Source organism: Hemiscyllium ocellatum, chromosome 2 (assembly GCF_020745735.1).
Source record: "Hemiscyllium ocellatum isolate sHemOce1 chromosome 2, sHemOce1.pat.X.cur, whole genome shotgun sequence".
Taxonomy (NCBI): domain Eukaryota; kingdom Metazoa; phylum Chordata; class Chondrichthyes; order Orectolobiformes; family Hemiscylliidae; genus Hemiscyllium; species Hemiscyllium ocellatum.
In genome coordinates, this window is record NC_083402.1 from 2371852 (window position 1) to 2397171 (window position 25320).

The 25320-nt window shown below is 50.5% G+C and overlaps 1 protein-coding gene across 1 annotated transcript in view; it reads left to right on the forward strand.

Moving 5' to 3' along the window:
* spef2 (sperm flagellar 2) overlaps positions 1-25320 on the forward strand; it is a 244563-nt gene that overhangs the window by 92005 nt on the left and 127238 nt on the right. Inside the window, exons 14-20 of the mRNA XM_060847113.1 lie at positions 4941-5014; positions 7485-7588; positions 7850-8103; positions 9641-9755; positions 11744-11901; positions 18638-18757; positions 23210-23308. Of these exons, the coding sequence (XP_060703096.1) occupies positions 4941-5014; positions 7485-7588; positions 7850-8103; positions 9641-9755; positions 11744-11901; positions 18638-18757; positions 23210-23308 (924 nt within the window). The remainder of the gene's footprint in view (positions 1-4940; positions 5015-7484; positions 7589-7849; positions 8104-9640; positions 9756-11743; positions 11902-18637; positions 18758-23209; positions 23309-25320) is intronic.

Consider the following 25320-nt stretch of genomic DNA (forward strand, 5'->3'; position numbering starts at 1 on the left):
GAGAAAATAGAAAGGCACATCAAAGACGTGATGTCCTCTGTCCCTGAGGGTCACTGTCCCCGTGGGTCACTGTCCCCGAGGGTCACTGTGCCTGAGGGTCACTGTCCCCGAGGGTCACTCTCCCCGAGGGTCACTGTCCCTGAGGATCACTGTCCCTGAGGGTCACTGTCCCCGAGGGTCACCGTCCCTGAGGGTCACTGTCCCCGAGGGTCACTGTCCCCGAGGGTCACTGTGCCTGAGGGTCACTGTCCCCGAGGGTCACTCTCCCCGAGGGTTACTGTCCCTGAGGATCACTGTCCCTGAGGGTCACTGTCCCCGAGGGTCACTGTGCCTGAGGGTCACTGTCCCCGAGGGTCATTGTCCCTGGGGGCACTGTCCCTGAGGATCACTGTCCCTGAGGGTCACTGTCCCCGAGGGTCACTCTCCCTGAGGGTCACTATCCCTGAGGATCAATATCCCTGAGGATCACTATCCCTGAGGATCACTCCCTGAGGATCACTATCCCTGAGGATCACTAACCCTGAGGGTCACTCCCTGAGGGTCACTATCCCTGAGGATCACTATCCCTGAGGGTCACTCCCTGAGGGTCACTATCCCTGAGGATCACTGTCCCTGAGGGTCACTCCCTGAGGGTCACTATCCCTGAGGATCAATATCCCTGAGGATCACTATCCCTGAGGGTCACTCCCTGAGGATCACTATCCCTGAGGATCACTAACCCTGAGGGTCACTCCCTGAGGATCACTATCCCTGAGGATCACTATCCCTGAGGGTCACTCCCTGAGGGTCACTATCCCTGAGGATCACTGTCCCTGAGGGTCACTGTCTCTGAGGGTCACTGTCCCTGAGGGTCACTTTTCCCTGAGGGTGACTATCCCTGAAGGTCACTGTCCCTGAGGGTCACTGACCCGGGGTCACTGTCTCTGAGGGTCACTATCTCTAAGGGTCACTGTCCCTGAGGGTCACTGTCTCTGAGGGTCACTATCTCTGAGGGTCACTGTCCCTGAGGGTCACTGACCTGGGGTCACTGTCTCTGAGGATCACTCTCCCCGAGGGTCACTGTCTCTGAGGGTCACTGTCCCTGAGGGTCACTGTCCCCGAGGGTCACTGTCCCCGGGGTCACTGTCCCTGAGAGTCACTGTCCCTGAGGGTCACTGTCCCCGAGAGTCATTGTCCCTGAGAGTCACTGTCCCCGAGGGTCACTGTCCCCGAGGGTCATTGTCCCTGAGGGTCACTGTCTCTGAGGGTCAATGTCCCTGGGGTCACTGTCCCCGAGGGTCACTGTCCCTGGGGTCACTGTCCCCGAGGGTCACTGTCCCTGAGAGTCACTGTCCCCGAGGGTCACTGTCCCCGAGAGTCACTGTCCCTGAGGGTCACTGTCCCTGAGGGTCAATGTCCCTGGGGTCACTGTCCCCGAGGGTCACTGTCCCTGAGGGTCACTGTCCCAGAGGGTCACTGTCCCTGAGAGTCACTGTCCCTGAGGTTCCCTGTCTCTGAGGGTCACTATCTCTGAGGGTCACTGTCCCCAAGGGTCACTGTCTCTGAGGATCACTCTCCCCTAGGGTCACTGTCCCCGAGGGTCACTGTCCCCGAGGGTCACTCTCCCCGAGGGTCACTGTCCCCGAGGGTCACTGTCCCAGAGGGTCACTGTCCCTGAGGGTCACTGTCCCCAAGGGTCACTGTCTCTGAGGATCACTCTCCCCTAGGGTCACTGTCCCCGAGGGTCACTGTCCCTGAGGGTCACTGTCCCCGAGGGTCACTCTCCCCGAGGGTCACTGTCCCTGAGGGTCACTGTCCCCGAGGGTCATTGTCCCTGAGGGTCACTGTCCCAGAGGGTCACTGTCCCCGAGGGTCATTGTCCCTGAGGGTCACTGTCCCAGAGGATCACTGTCCCTGAGAGTCACTGTCCCTATGGGTCACTGTCTCTGAGGGTCACTATCTCTGAGGGTCACTGTCCCTCAGGGTCACTCTCCCCGAGGGTCACTGTCCCTGAGGGTCACTGTCCCCGAGGGTCACTGTCCCTGAGGGTCACTGTTCCCGAGGGTCACTGTCCCTGAGGGTCACTGTCCCCGAGGGTCACTGTCCCTGAGGATCACTCTCTCCGAGGGTCACTGTCCCCGGGGTCACTGTCCCCGAGGGTCACTGTCCCCGAGGGTCACTGTCCCCGGGGTCACTCTCCCCGAGGGTCACTGTCCCAGAGGGTCACTGTCCCTGAGGGTCATTGTCGCTGAGGGTCACTCTCCCCGAGGGTCATTGTCCCTGAGGGTCACTGTCCCAGAGGGTCACTGTCCCTGAGAGTCACTGTCCCTCAGGGTCACTGTCTCTGAGGATCACTCTCCCCGAGGGTCACTGTCCCCGAGGGTCACTGTCCCTGAGGGTCACTGTCCCCGAGGGTCACTGTCCCTGAGGGTCACTGTTCCCGAGGGTCACTGTCCCCGAGGGTCACTGTCTCTGAGGGTCAATGTCCCCGAGGGTCACTGTCCCAGAGGGTCATTGTCCCCGATGGTCACTGTCCCAGAGGGTCACTGTCCCCGAGGGTCACTATCCCCGAGGGTCACTGTCCCCGGGGTCACTGTCCCCGAGGGTCACTATCCCCGAGGGTCACTGTCCCCGGGGTCACTGTCCCCGAGGGTCACTGTCCCTGAGGGTCACTGTCCCCGGGGTCACTCTCCCCGAGGGTCACTGTCCCAGAGGGTCACTGTCCCAGAGGGTCACTGTCCCTGAGGGTCATTGTCCCTGAGGGTCACTCTCCCCGAGGGTCATTGTCCCTGAGGGTCACTGTCCCAGAGGGTCACTGTCCCTGAGAGTCACTGTCCCTCAGGGTCACTGTCTCTGAGGATCACTCTCCCCGAGGGTCACTGTCCCCGAGGGTCACTGTCCCTGAGGGTCACTGTCCCCGAGGGTCACTGTCCCTGAGGGTCACTGTTCCCGAGGGTCACTGTCCCCGAGGGTCACTGTCTCTGAGGGTCAATGTCCCCGAGGGTCACTGTCCCAGAGGGTCATTGTCCCCGATGGTCACTGTCCCAGAGGGTCACTGTCCCCGAGGGTCACTATCCCCGAGGGTCACTGTCCCCGGGGTCACTGTCCCCGAGGGTCACTGTCCCTGAGGGTCACTGTCCCTGAGGGTCACTGTCCCCAGGGTCACTGTCCTCGAGGGTCACTGTCCCCGAGGGTCACTGTCCCTGAGAGTCACTGTCCCCGGGGTCACTGTCCCCGAGGGTCACTGTCACCGAGAGTCATTGTCCCTGAGGGTCACTGTCCCCGAGGGTCACTATCCCCGAGGGTCACTGTCCCTGAGGATCACTCTCCCCGAGGGTCACTGTCCCCGGGGTCACTGTCCCTGAGAGTCACTGTCCCCGAGGGTCACTGTCCCTGAGAGTCACTGTCCCTGAGGGTCACTGTCCCCGGGGTCACTGTCCCCGAGGGTCATTGTCCCTGAGGGTCACTGTCCCCGAGGGTCACTGTCCCCGAGGGTCACTGTCCCTGAGGGTCATTGTCCCCGAGGGTCACTGTCCCTGAGGGTCACTGTCTCTGAGGGTCAATGTCCCTGGGGTCACTGTCCCCGAGGGTCACTGTCACTGAGGGTCACTGTCCCCGAGGGTCATTGTCCCTGAGGGTCACTGTCCCTGAGAGTCACTGTCCCAGAGGGTCCCTGTCTCTGAGGGTCACTATCTCTGAGGGTCACTGTCCCCGAGGGTCACTGTCTGTGAGGATCACTCTCCCCGAGGGTCACTGTCTGTGAGGATCACTCTCCCCGAGGGTCACTGTCCCCGAGGGTCACTCTCCCCGAGGGTCACTGTCCCTGAGGGTCACTGTCCCCGAGGGTCACTGTCCCCGAGGGTCATTGTCCCTGAGGGTCACTGTCCCAGAGGGTCACTGTCCCCGAGGGTCATTGTCCCTGAGGGTCACTGTCCCAGAGGGTCACTGTCCCTGAGAGTCACTGTCCCTGAGGGTCACTGTCTCTGAGGGTCACTATCTCTGAGGGTCACTGTCCCTGAGGGTCACTGTCTCTGAGGATCACTCTCCCCGAGGGTCACTGTCCCCGAGGGTCACTGTCCCCGTGGTCACTGTCCCCGAGGGTCACTGTCCCTGAGAGTCACTGTCCCCGGGGTCACTGTCCCCGAGGGCCACTGTCCCTGAGAGTCACTGTCCCCGGCGTCACTGTCCCTGAGAGTCACTGTCCCCGAGGGTCACTGTCCCCGGCGTCACTGTCCCCGAGGGTCACTGACCCTGAGAGTCACTGTCCCCGGGGTCACTGTCCCTGAGAGTCACTGTCCCCGGGGTCACTGTCCCCGAGGGTCACTGTCCCCGGGGTCACTGTCCCTGAGAGTCACTGTCCCCAAGGGTCACTGTCCCTGAGAGTTACTGCCCCGAGGGTCACTGTCCCCGGGATCACTGTCCCTGAGGGTCACTGTCCCCGAGGGTCACTGTCCCTGAGAGTCACTGTCCCCGGGGTCACTGTCCCCGAGGGTCACTGTCCCCGGGGTCACTGTCCCTGAGAGTCACTGTCCCCGAGGGTCACTGTCCCTGAGAGTCACTGTCCCCGAGGGTCACTGTCCCCGAGGGTCATTGTCCCCGAGGGTCACTGTCCCCGAGGGTCACTGTCCCTGAGGGTCATTGTCCCCGAGGGTCACTGTCCCCGAGGGTCACTGTCCCCGAGGGTCATTGTCCCCGAGGGTCATTGTCCCCGAGGGTCACTGTCCCTGAGGGTCATTGTCCCCGAGGGTCACTGTCCTTGAGAGTCACTGTCCCTGAGGGTCTCTTCCTCCAAGGGTCACTATTTCTGAGTCTCTCTTGACTCCAGGGACACTGTCCTGAACAGTAAATATTCCTGATGGTCACTCTCACTGTTACTTTGTGAGAGTAGACATAGTGGTATGAGAGTGGGTCTTGGTGTCAGCAATTTATAACGAGCTGCACGGCTTGTGGTTGTCTTTCAGAGTCCTCACCACAGGTGGATGTCCAGGAGTCAGCGGAATCAGAGGCAACTGTCCCCAGCAAGATCGACCTTCAGGTGACAGTCTGAACACACTGCGACACCTCCTGTAATCTGATCAGGCTGGTACCAGGTCTCCTCCAGACAAGAGCCCAGACAGACACAGACTGCACTGTACCCTCTGTCTTCTGTGACCAAGACAGATTTGTATCCATCTCGCCAGCCTAGCCCGAACCCTATGTGATTTTAATTTTTGTACCAATCTGCCCCTCCCTCATCAATAATTCTTGCCACCTCTTCACAAACTTCCATCCCGTCGGTGAAACATGACTTTCCCGATATAAAAGCATGCTGCCTGTCACTAACTCGTCCATTTTCTTCAAAGCGGCGTATATCTTGTCCCTCAGTACCTTCTCCAAGAGCTTCCCGACCAGAGCCATCAGGCTCACCAGCCTTTAATTTCCTGGATTATCTCTGCTCCCTTCCTTAAACAATCTCAGCCTGGCTAATCTCCAGTCCTCTGGAACCTCACACACGGTCAATGAGGATGTGAAGGTATCTGCTAATGCCTCTTGCAGGAACCTGGGATTGATCCCATCTGGCCCTGGGGACTTGTCTACATTAATGTAATTCCAAATGCCCAAAACTTCCTTCTTCAATATATTCACATTCTCTGGAGTATTCACACACCTGCCAATGGGCTGAGGAGTGGCAGATAGAGTTTAATTTAGATGCTGCATTTTGGGAAAGCAAATCTTAGCAGGGCTTATACATTTAATGGTAAGGTCCTAGGGAGTGTTGCTGAACCAGGAGACCTTGAAGTGCAGGTTCATAGCTCCTTGAAAGTGGAGTTTCAGGTGGATAGGATAGTGAAGAAGGTAAAAACAATGACTGCAGATGCTGGAAACCAGATTCTGGATCAGTGGTGCTGGAAGAGCACAGCAGTTCAGGCAGCATCCAAGGAGCAGCGAAATCGACGTTTCGGGCAAAAGCCCTTCATCAGGAATAAAGGCAGTGAGCCTGAAGCGTGGAGAGATAAGCTCGAGGAGGGTGGGGGTGGGGAGAGAGTAGCATAGAGTACAATGGGTGAGAGGGGGAGGGGATGAAGGTGATAGGTCAGGGAGGAGAGGGTGGAGTGGATAGGTGGAAAAGTGAAGAAGGTGTTTGGTATGATTAGATTAGATTAGATTCCTTACAGTGTGGAAACAGGCACTTCAGCCCAACCAGTCCACTCCGACCCTTCGAAGAGTAACTCACCCAGACCCATTCCCCTGCGACCAATGCACCTACACTATGGGCAACTCAGCATGGCCGGTTCACTCTGACCTGCATATATTTGGATTGTGGGAGGAAACCGGAACACCCGGGGGAAATCCCTGCAGACACGGGGAGAACGTGCAAACTGCACAGACAGTCACCCGAGGCAGGAACTGAACCTGGGACCCTGGTACTGTGAGGCAGTTGTGTGTATGGGACTGTACCCCAGTGAGGGTCAGTGTGCGTGGGACTATACCCCAGTGAGAGTCAGTGTGTGTGGGACTGTACCTCAGTAAGGGTCTGTTTGGGACTGTACTCAGTGAGAGTCAGTGTGTGTGTGTGGGACTGTACCCCAGTGAGAGTCAGTGTGCGTGGGACTGTACCCCAGTGAGAGTCAGTGTGTGTGGGACTGTACCCCAGTAAGGGTCTGTTTGTGTGGGACTGTACTCAGTGAGAGTCAGTGTGTGTGGGACTGTACCCCAGTGAGAATCAGTGTGTGTGGGACTGTACCCCAGTGAGGGTCAGTGTGTGTGTGGGACTGTACCCCAGTGAGAGTCAGTGTGTGTGGGACTGTACCCCAGTGAAGGTCAGTATGTGTGGGACTGTACCCCAGTGAGGGTCAGTGTGTGTGGGACTGTACCCCAGTGAGAGTCAGTGTGTGTGGGACTGTACCCCAGTGAAGGTCAGTATGTGTGGGACTGTACCCCAGTGAGGGTCAGTTTGTGTGGGACTGTACCCCAGTGAGGGTCAGTGTGTGTGGGAGTGTACCCCAGTGAGAGTCAGTGTGTGTGGGACTGTACCCCAGTGAGAGTCAGTGTGTGTGTGGGACTGTCCCCCAGTGAGAGTCAGTGTGTGTGAGACTGTACCCCAGTGAGAGTCAGTGTGTGTGGGAGTGTACCCCAGTGAGAGTCAGTGTGTGTGTGGGACTGTCCCCCAGTGAGGGTCAGTGTGTGTGGGACTGTCCCCCAGTGAGAGTCAGTGTGTGTGGGACTGTACCCCAGTGAGGGTCAGTGTGTGTGGGACTGTCCCCCAGTGAGAGTCAGTGTGTGTGGGAGTGTACCCCAGTGAGGGTCAGTGTGTGGGGGACTGTACCCCAGTGAGGGTCTGTGTGTGGGGGACTGTACCCCAGTGAGGGTCAGTGTGTGGGGGACTGTACCCCAGTGAGGGTCTGTGTGTGGGGGACTGTACCCCAGTGAGGGTCTGTGATTTCCGTACTGTGACTGGGTTTAGCATTTCTTCCCTCTCCCGTTTGGATGTGGTTGTGTACATTGACTGTCTATTTTACTTTCAGCCGAGTATCAGGGCTGAGCTGGGAGCGAGAGCCTCCAAGTTTCTGAGGAAAGGGAGCAGTGTTCCAGATGAGTTGCTGGTGGAGATTATTGTTGCGAGTATACGGTAAGTAGCACCATTGCAGGTGCCTGGTGTCCTGCTCCATTACTGGGGATGGTGGAGGAAAAGGCTAAAATGGAAAACTTGCAGGTTCCCAAAGTTTAGTTTGCATGAGGTTTTCATGTTTCTGTAATAAATTGATGAGTGTTCCTTGTGGGGAGTCCAGTTTCATGAAACTATCCTGTGATAAACGTGTGAGCTTGCATTGACAGAGTGTGCACTGACCTTTCGGCAGCATCTTCACCTGGTCTCCTGGTTTTCCTGCAGCACTCTGCCGGTAGATTGTGGCTGGATTCTGGATGGTTTCCCAGTGACTGTTCACCAAGCCAAACTGCTGGAGAAGTGGCTGACTGGGCGTGACCCTGACAAAGCAGCAGGTCACACCAAGAAGTCCAAGACCAGCCTGGTCTTTGACCCGAGGGCTCCCAAAGACCCTCCCCCTCCACAGCCCGCTCTGGACATCGCCATCTTGCTGGATGTTTCCGACAACACCGTCCTGGCTCGACATTCCGAGAGTACAAGTAAGGCAGGCTCCACTAACAACTGACACTGCAACACCGCATGGTGAGGGAGAGACTGGGAACAGAGGCTGGGATAGAGTCTGGGATAGGGAGGGAGATTGGGAGAGGGAGACTGGGATCGGAGGACTGGGATAGAGACTGGGATATAGAGAGAGATTGCGATAGAGACTGTGTTAGAGAGACTGGGATAGGGAGAGAGACTGGGATAGAGAGACTGGGATAAAGTCTGGGATATAGAGAAAGACTGGGATAGAGACTGGGAACAGAGACTGGGATAGAGACTGGGAACAGAGACTGGGATAAAGGGACTGGGACAGAGAGACTGGGATAAAGGGACTGGGATACAGAATCTGGGATAGAGAGACTGGGAGAGGGAGACTGGGATCGGGTGACTGGGATAGAGACTGGGATAGAGACTGGGATAAAAAGTGAGGTCTGCAGATGCTGGAGATCAGAGCTGAAAATGTGTTGCTGGTTAAAGCGCAGCAGGTCAGGCAGCATCCAAGGAACAGGAAATTCGACGTTTCGGGCACAAGCCCTTCATCAGGAATAAACTGGGATATAGAGAGAGACTGGGATACAGAGACTGGGATAGGGACTGGGTTAGGGAGACTGGGGATAGAGAGTCTGGGGTATAGAGAGAGACTGGGATAGAGAGACTGGGATAGGGACTGGGATCGGGTGACTGGGATAGAGAGTCTGGGGTATAGAGAGAGACTGGGATACAGAGACTGGGATAGGGACTGGGACCGGGTGACTGGGATAGAGAGTCTGGGGTATAGAGAGAGACTGGGATAGAGAGACTGGGATAGGGACTGGGATTGGGTGACTGGGATAGAGAGTCTGGGGTATAGAGAGAGACTGGGATACAGAGACTGGGATAGGGACTGGGATAGAGAGTCTGGGGTATAGAGAGAGACTGGGATACAGAGACTGGGATAGGGACTGGGATCGGGTGACTGGGATAGAGAGTCTGGGGTATAGAGAGAGACTGGGATACAGAGACTGGGATAGGGACTGGGATCGGGTGACTGGGATAGAGAGTCTGGGGTATAGAGAGAGACTGGGATAGAGAGACTGGGATAGGGACTGGGTTAGGGAGACTGAGATAGAGAGTCTGGGGTATAGAGAGAGACTGGGATACAGAGACTGGGATAGGGACTGAGTTAGGGAAGCGCAGCTCTGATCTCCAGCATCTGCAGCCCTCACTTTCTCCGAGTCTGGGAGAGAGAATCTGGAATAGAGACTGGGGACAGAGACTACGATAGAGAAACTGGGATAAGGGGGACTGGGCTGGAGGGACTGGCTTAGAGACTAGGATAGAGACTGGGCTAGAGAGACAGGGATAGAAAGTCTGGGATAGAGAGATGGAGATGGAGAGCACGGTGAGGGAGACCCTGGGACATAGAGAGCAATGGAGAGTTTCCACAGTTAACTATTTCCTAAAGGATTGATAAGTGAATGTGTTGCTAGTTGTAAGTTGCAGTCTCTGTAGTTTGGACATTGACTCAGGCAGTGTTATCTCTCTTTCCCTCAGTCAGTTCGGTCTCTGGGAGTGAGAGCCTGAGATCAGGCAGCATGCAGCAGAGTAGCCAAAGAACTCTGGCTGTTAGAGAAAGCAGCAGCCATGAACAAGAGCAACTGGTGCCCCGGTGAGTGAACCCATTCTCACCCCTGACCTCCTGCCTTGATACCTGACCCCCGTCAATTCCTGACAATGAACTCAGGCCTCTGTTCATCCCCCATCGTGACCCTCGACCTCAGTGAGGGGCCCACAGTGACCCTCGGCCTCAGTGAGTGACCCACAGTGACCCTCGACCTCAGTGAGGGGCCCGTGGTGACCCTTGACCTCAGTGAGGGGCCCACAGTGACCCTCGACCTCAGTGAGGGGCCCACAGTGACCCTCGACCTCAGTGAGTGACCCACAGGGAGGCGACCCCATAATTACCACTGGCTTTAATAAGTGACCCTCCCATGACCCCTGTTGCCAGTGAGTGACTCAACGTTGAGCCCTTTCCCAGGCAGCCAGCCTGCAATGCAGGAACCTGCAGTCCCCCCTTTCTCAGGAGAATGACTAATCTCTGTGGTGGGACAGTTATCAAGGAGGGGGGTAATTAAACCTTGCAGGTTTCCAGTTATTCAGGGAGAGAGAGACAGCAGAGATTCATGGCAGCTAGGTCATAGCTGACAAACTTCTCTCAAATTTATAAAATGGTGACTAAGGTTGTGGAGAGGGGAATGTTTAATGGGTGGTGTTTGTATGGATTTCCAAAAATAATTTGATAGAGTCTCACAGAAGGGAGACTTTAACTGAGGTAGTAGTCGATGGAATTGAGGACAAATTACTGACATGGCTGGGAAATTGTGAGTGGCAGGTGACCGAAAGGAGGAATAATGGGTGGGTGTTCACGTTGGCAGGGATCTGTGTTAGGGCCTCAGTTATTCACCTCGTCTATTAACAACTTGGATAGTGCCGTAGAAAGCTATATATCTCAATCTGTTGATGACAAAGTTGGTGGCATAGTGTAGATGACAGCATAAAGTTACAAAGGGATATTGACAAACTAAATGAATGAGTAATACTGTGGCAGATGAAGTCCGATGTAAGGAAGCGAGAGGTTATTCAGTTTATACACAAAAAAAAAGATAGATCAGGGTACTTTCTAGATGGTATTAAGTTAAATACTATGGGTATCCAACGAGGCATGGGGGTGTTCAGGTGCACAGATATTTAAACTGACACAAACAGGTGCAGAAAATAATCAAGCCAGCTAATTAAATACTGGCCTTTACATCTCAAGGCCTGGGGTTTCAGGATGCAGACATTATTCTGCGGGTATATAACATCCTGGTTAAATTCAATTTTGAGTACTGAGAGCAGATTTGGGTACCACACCTTAGGAAGGATGTGTTGGCCTTGGAGAGAGTACAATGTGGTTTACAACAATGATACCTGGACTTCAAGGGCTAAGTAATGAGGGGAGATTATACAAATTAGACCTGTTTTCTCCAGAATTCACAAAGTTAAGGGGTGGTCTGATCAAAATCATCAAGATATTAACAAGAAAAGACAGATAAACTATATCCATTGGTTGGGCATTCTAGGTTGAGAGGGCATAGTCTGGGAATGTAGACCAGGCCATTCAGGAGCGATATTAGTTAGCACTTTGACACAGAATGACTGAGAGAAGTTGGGAACTCTCCCACAACTGGCAGTGAATGAAGGATCAGTTGTTAATTTTAAATCTGAGAGAGTTGGTTTGTTCAACAAAGATATTAAGGGATATGGAGTTAGGCCATGGATCAGCCATGATCTCGTTGGATGGTGGAACAGGCTTGAGAAGCTGATTGGCCTCCTCCTGTTCCTGACTCCTAACTACCAGTGACCCTGCAGCTGTTGTGAGACTGGCCTGGTGAAGAAACGTCAGCCGAATCATCCTGGTACATGAATATCCAGCGATTCTCCCCAACCTCCATCACTAAATCAACCAAAGTGAGCCGTGACCCCTGTGACCCCACAGGGTTGATGACTGAAGTCAGGATCTGGTGAGTCCCTGACCGTGTTAGTGTGACGTGGGCTCGGAGGGTGGTGTAGCTGGGTTATGATGTAAACGTGACTCCCCCATGGCTCCTTTCACAGACTCACGGGCTTTCTTGACCATTGGCCCAAGTTGGAGGAGTGGTTCGAGGTGAAACAGAAGATTCTGGTGAGGGTGAACGGGGAACTAGAGCACGCTGAGTTGCTGGAAAAACTGGAGCTTGTCTTGGTCGAAGCTTTGTACAAGAAACAATGTAAAGGTGAGCATTAACTTTCTCAGCAACACCAACTGTCAGCCTGTATCCATGGCCACGACCCTCACTGCGGTAATGTGTGGAAAATCAAGCCTCACTATTTGTTGAGGTTGTTACAAAACTTAAACGTTTTCTCAAGTCAACAAAGTTGCCAATTTACCTGATTTTCATAGAGTCACGGAAATCTACAGCACAGAAAAAGCCCTTCAATCCATTGAGTATGCTCTGATCAAAAAACAACACCCTAAGACTATTTTCCAGCAGACCCCAGACCCAGACAGAGAGAAAGCATCAGATTACTGATCAAGAACAAGAACTACTATTTGTTACAAGCAATTAAACTCTAGCTATAGGCAAACAGTTATAAGTCATCAACTTATAACACCACTAATTCTAACTTTAATCCATTTATAATCTTCCCCTTAGACAGAGTCGATTCCTCTCATGGTATACAATATGAGTGAGATACCTTTATCCCAATCATTCGGGTAATCCCGACAGTACGCTCTTAACATGGTCTTCAGGGTCTGATACCACCTTCCCAAAGTTCCCTGGGTTTCAGGAAGGTATGAACTTGATTTAAAGTGCTGAATGCCGAAACTATCCATGACTTTCTTAAACAGCCTAGCAATAAAATTAGACCAAGGCTGAGAGACTTGGGTCTGTTCTCATTGGAGAGAAGAAGGCTAAAAGGGGATTTGATAGAGACATACAAGATGATCAGAGGATTAGATAGGGCAGACAATGAAAGTCTTTTTCCTAGGATGATTACTTCAGCTTGTATGAGGGGGCATCGCTACAAGTTGAGGGGTGACAGATTTGAGACAGATGTCCGAGGCAGGTTCTTTACTCAGAGTGGTAAGGGCGTGGAAGGCCCTACCTGCCAATGTAGTCAACTCAGCCCCATTCGGGAGATTTAAACAATCCTTGGATGATGAGGGGATAGTGTAGGGGACGAGCTGAGAATAGAACATAGAACATAGAAAGATACAGCGCAGTACAGGCCCTTCGGCCCTCGATGTTGCGCCGACCGAATCCTACCTAACCTACACTAGCCCAATAACTTCCAAATGCCTATCCAATGCCCGCTTAAATGACCATAAAGAAGGAGAGTTCACCACTGCTACTGGCAGGGCATTCCATGAACTCACAACCCGCTGTGTAAAGAATCTACCCCTAACATCTATCCTATACCTACCACCCCTTAATTTAAAGCTGTGTCCCCTAGTAACACCTGACTCCATTAGCGGTAAAAGGTTCTCAGTGTCAACCCTATCTAAACCCCTAATCATCTTATACACCTCTATCAAATCTCCCCTAAACCTTCTCTTCTCCAATGAGAACAGCCCCAAGTGCCTCAGCCTTTCCTCATAAGATTTTCCTACCATGCCAGGCAACATCCTGGTAAACCTCCTCTGCACCCGTTCCAGTGCCTCCACATCCTTCCTATAGTATGGCGACCAAAACTGCACACAATACTCCAGATGCAGCCGCACCAGAGTCTTATACAACTGCAACATGACCTCAGGACTCCGGAACTCAATTCCTCTACCAATAAAGCCCAGTACACCATATGCCTTCCTCACAGCACTATTTACCTGGGTGGCAACTTTCAGAGATCTGTGTACATGGACACCAAGATCCCTCTGCTCATCCACACTACCAAGTAGCCTACCATTAGCCCAGTAATCCATCTTCTTGTTACTCCTATAGTTCACAGATCGGCAGAACATCGAGGGCCGAAGGGCCTGTTCTGCGCTGGATTGTTCTATGTTCTATGTTGTACCAAGCATTCGCAGCAAGTGTTTCCTAAACATCCTCCACATTTCTGTCGTGCATTTCCCTGAGAACATCTGTTCCCAATTGAAGCTCAACAGTTCCTGCCTAATGCCATTGTAATTCCACCCCTCCCCCAATTAAATACTTGCCCATCCTGTCTGCTCCTTTCCCTCTCCATGAGTATAGTAAAGGTCAGGGAGTTGTGATCACTACCACGAAATGCTCTCCCACCGAGATCTGACACCTGACCTGGTTCATTGCCCAGCACCAAATCCAATATAGCCTCCCCACTGGTCGGCTATTTACATATTGAGTCAGGAATCCTTCCTGAACACACCTGACACAATCAGCTCCATCCAGACCATCTGCGCGAAGGAACTTCTAATCAATATTGAGGAAGTTGAAGTCGCCCGTGACAACAACCCTGTTACTTCTGCATCTGTCCAAAACCTGCCTCCAATCTGCTCCTCTGTGTCAATGTTGCTACCTGGTGGTCTGTAGAAAACTCCCAATAAAGTGACTGCTCCTTTCCTGTTTCTGACTTCCACCCACACCGACTCTGTGTTCAAACCCTCCTCGACGATCTCCCTTTCTGTAGCTGTGATACTATCCCTGATGAGCAATGCCACTCCTCCATCCCTTTACTCCCCCCCCCCCCCCCCATTCCTTTTGAAACATCTAAACCCAGAAAATTCAACAACCATTCCTGCCCCTGTGACATCCAAGTCTCCATAATGGCACAACATCGTAGCTCCAAATGCTGATCCATGCTCTAAGTTCATCTCCCTCATTCCCAATACTTCTTGTGTTAAAATAGACATACTGCAACCCATCACACTGACTGAAACTTTGCTCCATCAACTGTCTATTCTCCCTCACTGACTGTCTGAAAGCAGGATCTGCCTGTTCACCAATGACCCATCCTCTGATAATAGACAATAGACAATAGGTGCAGGAGTAGGCCATTCTGCCCTTCGAGCCTGCACCACCATTCAATATGATCATGGCTGATCATCCTTAATCAGTATCCTGTTCCTGCCTTATCTCCATAACCCTTGATCCCACTATCCTTGAGAGCTCTAACCAACTCTTTCTTAAATGAATCCAGAGACTGGGCCTCCACTGCCCTCTGGGGCAGAGCATTCCACACAGCCACCACTCTCTGGGTGAAGAAGTTTCTCCTCATCTCTGTCCTAAATGGTCTAACCCGTATTTTTAAGCTGTGTCCTCTGGTTCGGCACTCACCCATCAGCGGAAACATGTTTCCTGCCTCCAGAGTGTCCAATCCTTTAATAATCTTATATGTCTCAATCAGATCCCCTCTCAGTCTTCTAAACTCAAGGGTATACAAGCCCAGACGCTCCAGTCTTTCAGTGTAAGGTAATCCCTCCATTCCAGGAATTGACCTCGTGAACCTACGCTGCATTCCCTCAATAGCCAGAATGTCTTTCCTCAAATTTGGAGACCAGAACTACATACAATACTCCAGGTGTGGTCTCACCAGGGTCCTGTACAGCTGCAGAAGAACCTCTTTGCTTCTATACTCAATCCCTCTAGTTATGAAGGCCAGCATGCTATTAGCCTTCTTCACTACCTGCTGTACCTGCATGCTGGCCTTCATTGACTGGTGTACAAGAACACCCAGATCTCTCTGTACTGCTCCTTTACCTAACTTGACTCCATTTAGGTAGTAATCTGCCTTCCTGTTCTTGCCACCAAAGTGGATAACCATACATTTATCCACATTAAACTGCATCTGCCATGCATCTGACCCCTCACCTAACTTGTCCAGGTCACCCTGTAATCTCCTAACATCCTCCTCACATTTCACCCTGCCACCCAGCTTTGTATCATCAGCAAATTTGCTAATGTTATTGCTGATACCATCTTCTATATCATTAACATATATTGTAAAAAGCTGCGGTCCCAGCACTGATCCCTGCGGTACCCCACTGGTCACTGCCTGCCATTCCGAAATGGAGCCGTTTATCACTACTCTTTGTTTCCTATCAGCAACCAACTTTCAATCCAAGTCAGTACTTTGCCCCCAATACCATACGCCCTAATTTTGCTCACTAACCTCCTGTGTGGGACTTTGTCAAAAGCTTTCTGAAAGTCCAGGTACACTACATCTACTGGATCTCCCTCGTCCATCTTCAGAGTTACATCCTCAAAAAATTCCAGAAGATTATTCAAGCATGATTTCCCCTTCATAAATCCATGCTGACTCTGACCTATCCTGTTACTACTATCCAGATGTGTCGTAATTTCATCCTTTATAATATACTCCAGCATCATTCCCACCACTGAGGTCAGACTAACTGGTCTATAATTTCCTGTTTTCTCTCTCCCACCTTTCTTAAAAAGTGGTATAACATTAGCCACCCTCCAATCCACAGGAACTGATCCCGAATCTATTGAACTCTGGAAAATGATCACCAACGCATCCACGATTTCCCGAGCCACCTCCTTCAGTACCCTGGGATGTAGACCATCAGGCCCCGGGGACTTATCAACCTTCAGACCTAACAGTCTCTCCAACACCGATTCCTGGCAAATATAAATTCCCTTCAGTTCAGGTCCTTCAGCCACTGTTACCTCAGGGAGATTGCTTGTGTCTTCCCCAGTGAACACAGATCTGAAGTACCAATTCATCTCTTCCGCCATTTCTTTGTTCCTCATAATATATTCCCCTGTTTCTGTCTGAATGGGCCCAATTTTAGTCTTAACCATTTTTTTGCCTTTCACATACCTAAAATAGCTTTTGCTATCCTCCTTTATATTTTTGGCCAGTTTACCTTCGTACCTCATTTTTTCTCTGCGTATTTCCTTCTTAGTAATCCTCTGTTGTTCCTTAAAAGCTTCCCAGTCCTTCGTTTTCCCACTTATCTTTGCTATGTTATACTTTCAGTTCAGAACAGGATTCTCTCTTACAATTACAGTTCATGCCTCCAGCTTCATAACTGTAACAGGGATGAGCTGGCAAGATGGTACAGAACTGGCTTAGTGATAGGAGACAGAAGGATGCTGTTTGGAATGGAGGGCTGTGACTCGTGGTGTTCCACAGGGGTCAGTGCTGGAACGTCTGCTGTTCATGGTCTACATAAATGATTTGGAGGAAGTGTGGTTGGGTCTAATTAGTATGTTTGTGGACAATACAAAGATTGGTGCTGATGTGGATAGTGAGGAGCATTGTCAGAGGATACAGCAGGATATAGATCAGTTGGAGGCTTGGGCAGAAAGATGGCAGATGGAGTTTAATCTGGACAAGTGTGAGGTGATGTATTTTGGAAGGTCAGGTTCAGGTGGGAATTATACAGTGAATGGCAGAACCCTTTGGAGTTTTGCTGTTCAGGGGGCTCTGGGTGTGCAGGTCCACAGATCATCGAAGGTGGCAGTGCAGGTGGAGAGGCAAGTGAAAGAGGCCTACAGCATGTTTTCCTTCATTGGAGGGGACATTGAGAATAAGGATGGGCAGGTTATGCTGCAGCTTTATCGAACTTTAGTTTGGTCAGACTTGGAATATTGCATACAGTTCTGGTCACCGCACTACCTGAAGGGTTTGGATGCTTTGGAGATGGTAGAGAAAAGGTTTCCCAGGATGTTGCCTGGCCTGGGGGGAGTTTAGCGATGGAGGAAGGTTGGATGGACTGGGCTGGTTTTCACTGGAACGCAGGGATTCGAGGGGCGGCCTGACAGAAGTTTATCCAGTTGTGAATGGCAGGGATCGTGTGGAGTACGAGGCTTTTACCCAGGGTGGAGGGGTCACTTACTCAGGGTCACAGGTTCAAGGTACAGAGTGGTGGGGGGGGCTAGTTTACAAGAGATGTGCGAGGCATGTATTTTACACAAAGGGTGGGGAGGGTCTGGAAGGAGCTGCCTGAGGAGGTGGTGGAAGCAGACACAATAGCAACATTCCAGAAACACCTGGATAAATACAGGGATAGGAAAGGGAATACAGGGATACGGATCCTGTAAGGGAAGATAGGTTCAGCATTGTTACACTTGCCACACAGTGTGTTTTGACCCTTACATTCAGCAAATAACTTAGGGTCGACTCTTAACAGTAAGAAGAAATTATCTTTATCTCTTTCAATACAATTAATACTATAATAACAAATACACTATGAACTAACAATTAATGCAATCAATCTAATTAAGTATCTTGTAACTATAACCCTGGATGAGTATGTCCCACCACACTGGGTCCTGGCCCTGATCCACATGGCAGTGATAGGCTGGTTGTTATCTCCCAGTTGTCCCTGGGCCGTCTCCTTTCTCTGGTGGTTGTCCTGGGGTTGCTCCTCCCGATGGTGGTGATGTGGTCATTTCTACACCTGGAAGCTTTCTCTCCCCTTTGGGAGGGGCTTTGATTCCTCCCAAATGGATTGATCAAAGCTTGACCACCCTGATCGATCAGGCCCAATCAGACATTGATGTGTTGATGGTGGGGTGATTTTTGAGCCTCCATTCCTGAAGGTGTTAGGGGTGCGTAGGTTAAGTAGCTTTTCCGAAATATGGGTGTGAGGTGCCCCTTTGTCCTGGAAAACAACTCAACGTTTCCTATTGCCCTCGGAGTGGGCTGGGTTAGTTGTATATTGTGCTGTCTGCAGCTGCAGCCTGGCTGGCTCTGTAGCTTGTTTATTTCACTTCTGGCTAATGCTTGGCTCGATTTCCAAGCATGCTTTATTTAGTATCCAGTTTTTTGTAAGTCCACCATTTTGAGCGGCCCATCCAGCCACATTATAGAAGGGCAAAATGTATCAGCACAGGCTTGGAGGGCCGAAGGGCCTGTTCCTGAGCTGTATTGTTCTTTGTTCTTCCTGTGTAGAAACAGTTTGCCACATTTACTGAAACCCTCTCAGCTTTAGTGATCTCATTGTAAAAACATCAGCCTATTCTGTGGCTGTGAAGAGATTCAGGATGGTGGGGAGCTAATGCTGTGCATTGTCTGAATTCACAGATGTGGTGTCAGAGAAACCTGTGGAGGCCGAAATGCTGCCTTCCCCAACTCAGGCTGAGTCAACCCCTTCCCCTGTGAGTCAGGAGAAGATTCCAAAGGAAGGGAAATCCATAAAGAGCGGTAAGTTGTGGGGCCAGGCAAGGAGCCTGCATCTTTCAATAAAGACACGTGATGGGAGGACACTCACTTCAGCCTCTGACTATTTCACATCACCCAAAATGCTTCAGTTATGCCCCCACTTGTAGTGAAAACAAGAGCAGGAGTAGGCCACTCAGCCCTTCAATCCTGCTGCCCCATTCAATATGATCATGTCTGATCAGCCAATCCAGTCCCCAGTTCCCACCCTCTCTCCACACCCTTTGATCCCTTTGTCCCTCAGAACTATATTTAACTCCTTCTTAAAAACATTCAATATTTTAGCTTCAGCCCCTTTCTGTGATAGTAATTCCACAGCTTCACCACTGGCTCGGAAAAGCCATTTCTCCTCACCTTAGTCCGGAATGTCAAACCCTGTGGACTGTGGCACCTGGTTCTGGACAAGACTGTCATCAGGAACAATTCTCCTGCATTTACTCTGTCCTGTGCTGTTAGTTTACAGATTTCTGTGAGATTCCCCGATTCTTCTAGATTTCAGTGGATATAGTCCTAACCGATCTAATCTCTCATCATCCATTAATCCTGCCATCCCAGGGATCAGCCTGGGAAAACGTTATAGCACTCCCTCCATCGCTAGAGCATCCTTCCTCAGGTCAGCACTGGTGAACAAGGAGACAAGTGCCTCATTTCACCACCCCCTTTCCCAACCTGTCAGCATTTTGATAATAATCTGCCTCCTGTCTTTGTTCCCAAAGTGGATGACCTCACATTTATTCACAGTGTACTGTATCTTCAAGCATTTTCTCACTCACTCATCATGTTCAGTTCACCCTCCCTCATCTGCAAATTAGATTGAGTTCCCACATGTAAATCATTCCAATTTGCTGTGAAATTGGGAACAGTCCTGATGCAACTTTCTGAGGGCTACTTGGGTGAATTCACTGCTCCTCATATTGATCACCAGCTGCCACAGTTGCTCCAGCTTGCTAAGTCTATTGAAGCCCTCGGAATCATTCAACACTGTGTAAGATAACCCTGAATCCTGGACATTGGATGGGAAATGGTGGATGCTGTTATTGAAGTGACACGTTTAAAGATTGCTGGGTTAAAATCCTGCAAGTCCCTGCCTAAGGCTTTGTATGTCTGGCTACATCAAATGAACTTTCCAGTTCACTCCTCATTCTAACAGTCTCCATTTATCATTGTGTCTGTAAATCTTAAACCCTCCTCCTCTCTGATTCCAGGACAAAGCAGCCCCCACTTGGTTGGCACCACATCTACAAACATCCCCTCCCTTCCTTACCCACTGACGCTCAGTAACAGCAGTGTGTACCATCTACAAGACGCACTGCAGAAATTCACCAAAGACCCTCAGACAGCACCTTCCAAATCCACCACCACTTCCATCCAGAAGGACAAGGGCAGCAGATACATGGGAACACCACCCCCTGCAAGTTCCTCTCAAAGCCACTCGCAATCATACTTGGAGATATATTGCTGTTCCTTCGATGTTGCTGGGTCAGAATCCTGGAATTCCCTCCCTAAGGGAATTGTGGGTCTTACCCACAGCACGTGGATGACAGCGGGTCAAGAAGGCAGCTCACCCCCACCTTCTCCAGGGCAACTGGTGAGGGGCAATAAATGCTGGGCCCAGACAATGACACCCAAATAAAATCACTTTCAGAAGATAATGATTTGGAATACAGTCTGGGGTTAGTTTGAGAGATGGTGTACACTGAGTTGTCAGTGCTTGGGAGATATGAATTCCTATTTAGAGATACATGTAACCTGGGAAAGACCTAAAGAAAGAGCTAAGAAGAGCCAGGGGGGGACATGAGAAGTCTTTGACAGATAGGATCAAGGAAAACTTTAAAAGTTTCTATAAATACATCAGGAATAAAAGAATGACAGGAGAATAATCAGGGCCCATCAAGGCCAGCAGTGGGAAGCTGTGTGTGTGTGGAGTCGGAGGAGATAGGGGAAGCGCTAAATGAATATTTTTTGTCAATATTCACACTGGAAAAAGATGATGTTGGCGAGGGGAATACTGAGATACAGGCTACTACACTAGATAGGATTGAGGTTCAAAAGAAGGAGGTGTTAGCAATTCTGGAAAGTATAAAAATAGATAAGTCCCCTGGGCCGGATGGGATTTATCCCAGGATCCTCTGGGAAGCCAGGGAGGAGATTGCCGAGCCTTTGGCATTGACCTTTAAATCATCATTGTCCACAGGAATAGTGCAAGAAGACTGGAGGATAGCAAATGTGGTTCCCCTGTTCTAGAAGGGGAGTAGAGACAACCCTGGTAATTATAGACCAGTGAGCCTCACTTCAGTTGTGGGTGAAGTGTTGGAAAAGAATATAAGAGATAGGATTTATAATCAACTAGAAAGGAATAATTTGATTAGGGATAGTCAGCCCAGTTTTGTGAAGGGTAGGTCGTGCCTCACAAACCTTATTAAGTTCTTTGAGAAGGTGACCAAACAGGTAGATGAGAGTAAACCGGTTGATGTGGTGTATATGGATTTCAGCAAGGCATTCGATAAGGTTCCCCACAGTAGGCTATTGTACAAAATACAGAGGCATGGATTGAGGGTGATTTAGTGGTTTGGGTCAGAAATTGGCTTGCTGAAAGATGACAGAGGGTGGTAGTTGATGGGAAATGTCTATCCTGGAGTCCAGTTACTAGCGATGTACCGCAAGGATCTGTTTTGGGGCCACTGCTATTTGTCATTTTTATAAATGACCTGGATGAGGGTGGGTTAGTAAATTTGCAGATGACACTAAGATCGGTGGAGTTGTGGATAGTGACGAAGGATGTGGGCGGCATGGTGGCACAGTGGTTAGCACTGCTGCCTCACAGCACCAGAGACTGGGGTTCAATTCCCGCCTCAGGCAACTGACTGTGTGGAGTTTGCACGTTCTCCCCGTGTCTGCGTGGGTTTCCTCCGGGTGCTCCGGTTTCCTCCCACAGTCCAAAAAAAATGTGCAGGTTAGGTGAATTGGCCATGCTAAATTGCCCCATAGTGATAGGTGAAGGGGTAAATGTAGAGGAATGGGTCTGGGTGGGTTACTTTGGAGGGTCGGTGTGGACTTTTTGGGCCGAAGGGCCTGTTTCCATACTGTAAGTAATCTAATCTAATCTAATGTTGGAGGTTACAGAGAGACATGGATAAGCTGCAGAGCTGGGCTGAGAGGTGGCAAATGGAGTTTAATGCGGACAAGTGTGAGGTGATTCACTTTGGTCAGAATAACCGGAATGCAAAGTACTGGGCTAATGGTAAGATTCTTGGTAGTGTGGATGAGCAGAGAGATCTCAGTGTCCAGGTACACAGATCCTTGAAAGTTGCCACCCAGGTTGATAGGGTTGTTAAGAAGGCATACAATATTTTAGCTTTTATTGGTAAAGGGATTGAGTTTTGGAGCCGTGAGGTCATGCTGCAGCTCTGTTGTGACTACACTTGGAGTACTGTGTACAGTTCTGTTCACCACATCGTAGGAAGGATGTGGAAGCTTTGGAAAGGATTCAGTGGAGATTTGCTAGGATGTTGCCTGGTATGGAGGGAAGGTCTTGTGAGGAAAGGCTGAGGAACTTGAAGCTGTTTTTGTTGGAGAGATGAAGGTTGAGAGGTGACTTAACTGAGACATCTGAGATAATCAGAGGGTTAGATAGGGTGGACAGGGAGAGCCTTTTTCCTCGGATGGTGATGGCTAGCACGAGGGACATAGATTTAAATTGAGGAGTGATAATTATAGGACAGATGACAGAGATAGTTTCTTTACTCAGAGAGTAGTAGGGGCATGAAACACACTGTCTGCAACAGCAGGAGACTCGCCAACTTTAAGGGCATTTAAATGGTCATTGGATAAGCATATGGATGAGAATGGAATAGTGTAGGTTAGATGGGCTTTATATTGGCTTCACAGGGCAGCACAGCATCGAGGGCCGAAGGGCCTGTACTGTGCTGGAATGTTCCATGTTCTGTTAGGAATTTCCCATTTCCATGTTTGCTCTCAACTCTTGAATGGAGATTGATTGTTATGTGTAATCAATAACTCACAATATCTTTGTATTATAATAGGAGGAGGATATGGACAGTCCTACTTTCAGGATCAGTTAGGCGTGTTGATCTCTGCCTTGCTGTACAGAGATTTACTCAGACAATAAACAAACAAGCAGCAACAGTGGGCCACTTGGTCCTTCGGGTCTGATCCACCATTCAATCAGATCGTGATTGATTAGATTATAACTTCCCTTAAGGAATTCCGACTGGATTATTGCTTGCTCTCCTCACCCTTAACAAATGCTCCCTCTCCTTCCTCTGAAAGTTCCTCTGACCCACTCTCTATTGCTCTGCACCCTGAACTGTTGACACCTATGTCCTTTCCGAAATGTCCATTCTACCTCTCCATCCCCCACCCTACCGTGGGACTGTGGGAATGCCTGTTGACCTGACCTTGTTCTCTTGCCTGTAGATTCTGTGAGTGCACTCAGCTCGATCAAGATAAAGAGCAAGACGAGTGTGTCTGCTCGTGACAAGAAACAGGAGAAATCGGGTTCCTTTACTCACTCAGGTAATAACAGAATGAATACTCAGTGTTCGAGACAATTTGAAGTGAAAGCAGAAGGTACAGTGAATACTCAGTGGGTCAGGTATCGCGGAGAGAGAAACATAGTTAATGTTTCAGTGCGATGATACATTGCATTGGTATCAGAGCATTTCTTATCTGCTACCATCAAAACACAGGCTTGTTTGTTTGGCAGCAATACTTCTGTGAGTATCAGAGGGACGTGACAGCAAGGGAATCAGACCAGGGAACTGAATATCCAAAGATACACATTCTCCCGAAAGGACAGGTAGAATGGCAGAGAAAGGGCAGAGTTGCCTTGCTGGTAAGAAATGAAATTAAATCAATAACAACTGGAATCACAGGTAGATAGGATAGTGAAGGCAGCGTTTGGTATGCTTTCCTTTATTGGTCAGAGTATTGAGTACAGGAGTTGGGAGGTCATGTTGTGGTTGTACAGGATATTGGTTAGGCCACTGTTGGAATATTGCGTGCAGTTCTGGTCTCCTTCCTATTGGGAAGATGTTGAGAAACTTGAAAGGTTCAGAAAAGATTTACAAGGATGTTGCCAGGGTTGGAGGATTTGAGCTACAGGGAGAAGCTGAACAGGCTGGGGCTGTTTTCCCTGGAGTGTCGGAGGCTGAGGGGTGACCTTATAGAGGTTTACAAAATTATGAGGGGCATGGATAGGATAAATAGGCAAAGTCTTTTCCCTGGGGTGGGGGAGTCCAGAACGAGAGGGCATAGGTTTAGGGTGAGAGGGAAAAGATATAAAAGAGACCTAAGAGGCAGCTTTTTCACACAGAGGGTGGTACGTGTATGGAATGAGCTGCCAGAGGAAGTGGTGGGGGCTGGTACAATTACAACATTTAAGAGGCATCTGGATGGGTATATGAATAGGAAGGGTTTGGAGGGATGTGGGCCGGGTGCTGGTAATTGGGCGATAATTAGGTTAGGATATCTGGTCGGTATGGACTGAAGGGTCTGTTTCCGTGATGTATGTCACTATGACCCAATGTACCTAAGAAGCATGATCGGATTGGAAAGCTTGGAATCTCTGTGGGAAGAGTTGAGGAACCGCAAAGAGAAAAGAAATCCCTGATGGGAGTGATGTCCAGGCCTGTGAGCAGTAGTCAGGATGTGGGGAAGAAACTAAATCACAAAATAGAAAAGCCATGTAAGAAAGGCACTGTTCCGATCATCATGAGGGACTTCAATATGCAGGTGAACTGGGAGAAACAGGGTGGTAAAAACAATGACTGCAGATGCTGGAAACCAGATTCTGGATCAGTGGTGCTGGAAGAGCACAGTAGTTCAGGCAGCATCCGAGGAGCAGCGAAATCGACGTTTCAGGCAAAAGCCCTTCATCAGGAATAAAGGCAGTGAGCTGGAAGCATGGAGAGATAAGCTAGGGGAGGGTGGGGTGGGGAGAGAGTAGCATAGAGTACAATGGGTGAGTGGGGGAGGGGATGAAGGTGACAGGTCAGGGAGGAGAGGGTGGAGTGGATAGGTGGAAAAGGAGCTAGGCAGGTCGGACAAGTCCGGACAAGTCATGGGGACAGTGCTGAGCTGGAAGTTTGGAACTAGGGTGAGGTGGGGGAAGGGGAAATGAGGAACCTGTTGAAGTCCACATTGATGCCCTGGGGTTGAAGTGTTCTGAGGTGGAAGATGAGGCGTTCTTCCTTCAGGCATCTGGTGGTGAGGGAGCGGCGGTGAAGGAGGCCCAGGACCTCCATGTCCTCGGCAGAGTGGGAGGGGGAGTTGAAATGCTGGGCCACGGGGCGGTGTGGTTGATTGGTGCGGGTGTCCTGGAGATGTTTCCTGAAGCGCTCTGCTAGGAGGCGCCCAGTCTCCCCAATGTAGAGGAGACCGCATCGGGAGCAACGGATACAATAAATGATATTAGTGGATGTGCAGGTAAAACTCTGATGGATGTGGAAGGCTCCTTTAGGGCCTTGGATAGAGGTGAGGGAGGGGGTGTGGGCACAGGTTTTACAGTTCCTGCGGTAGCAGGGGAA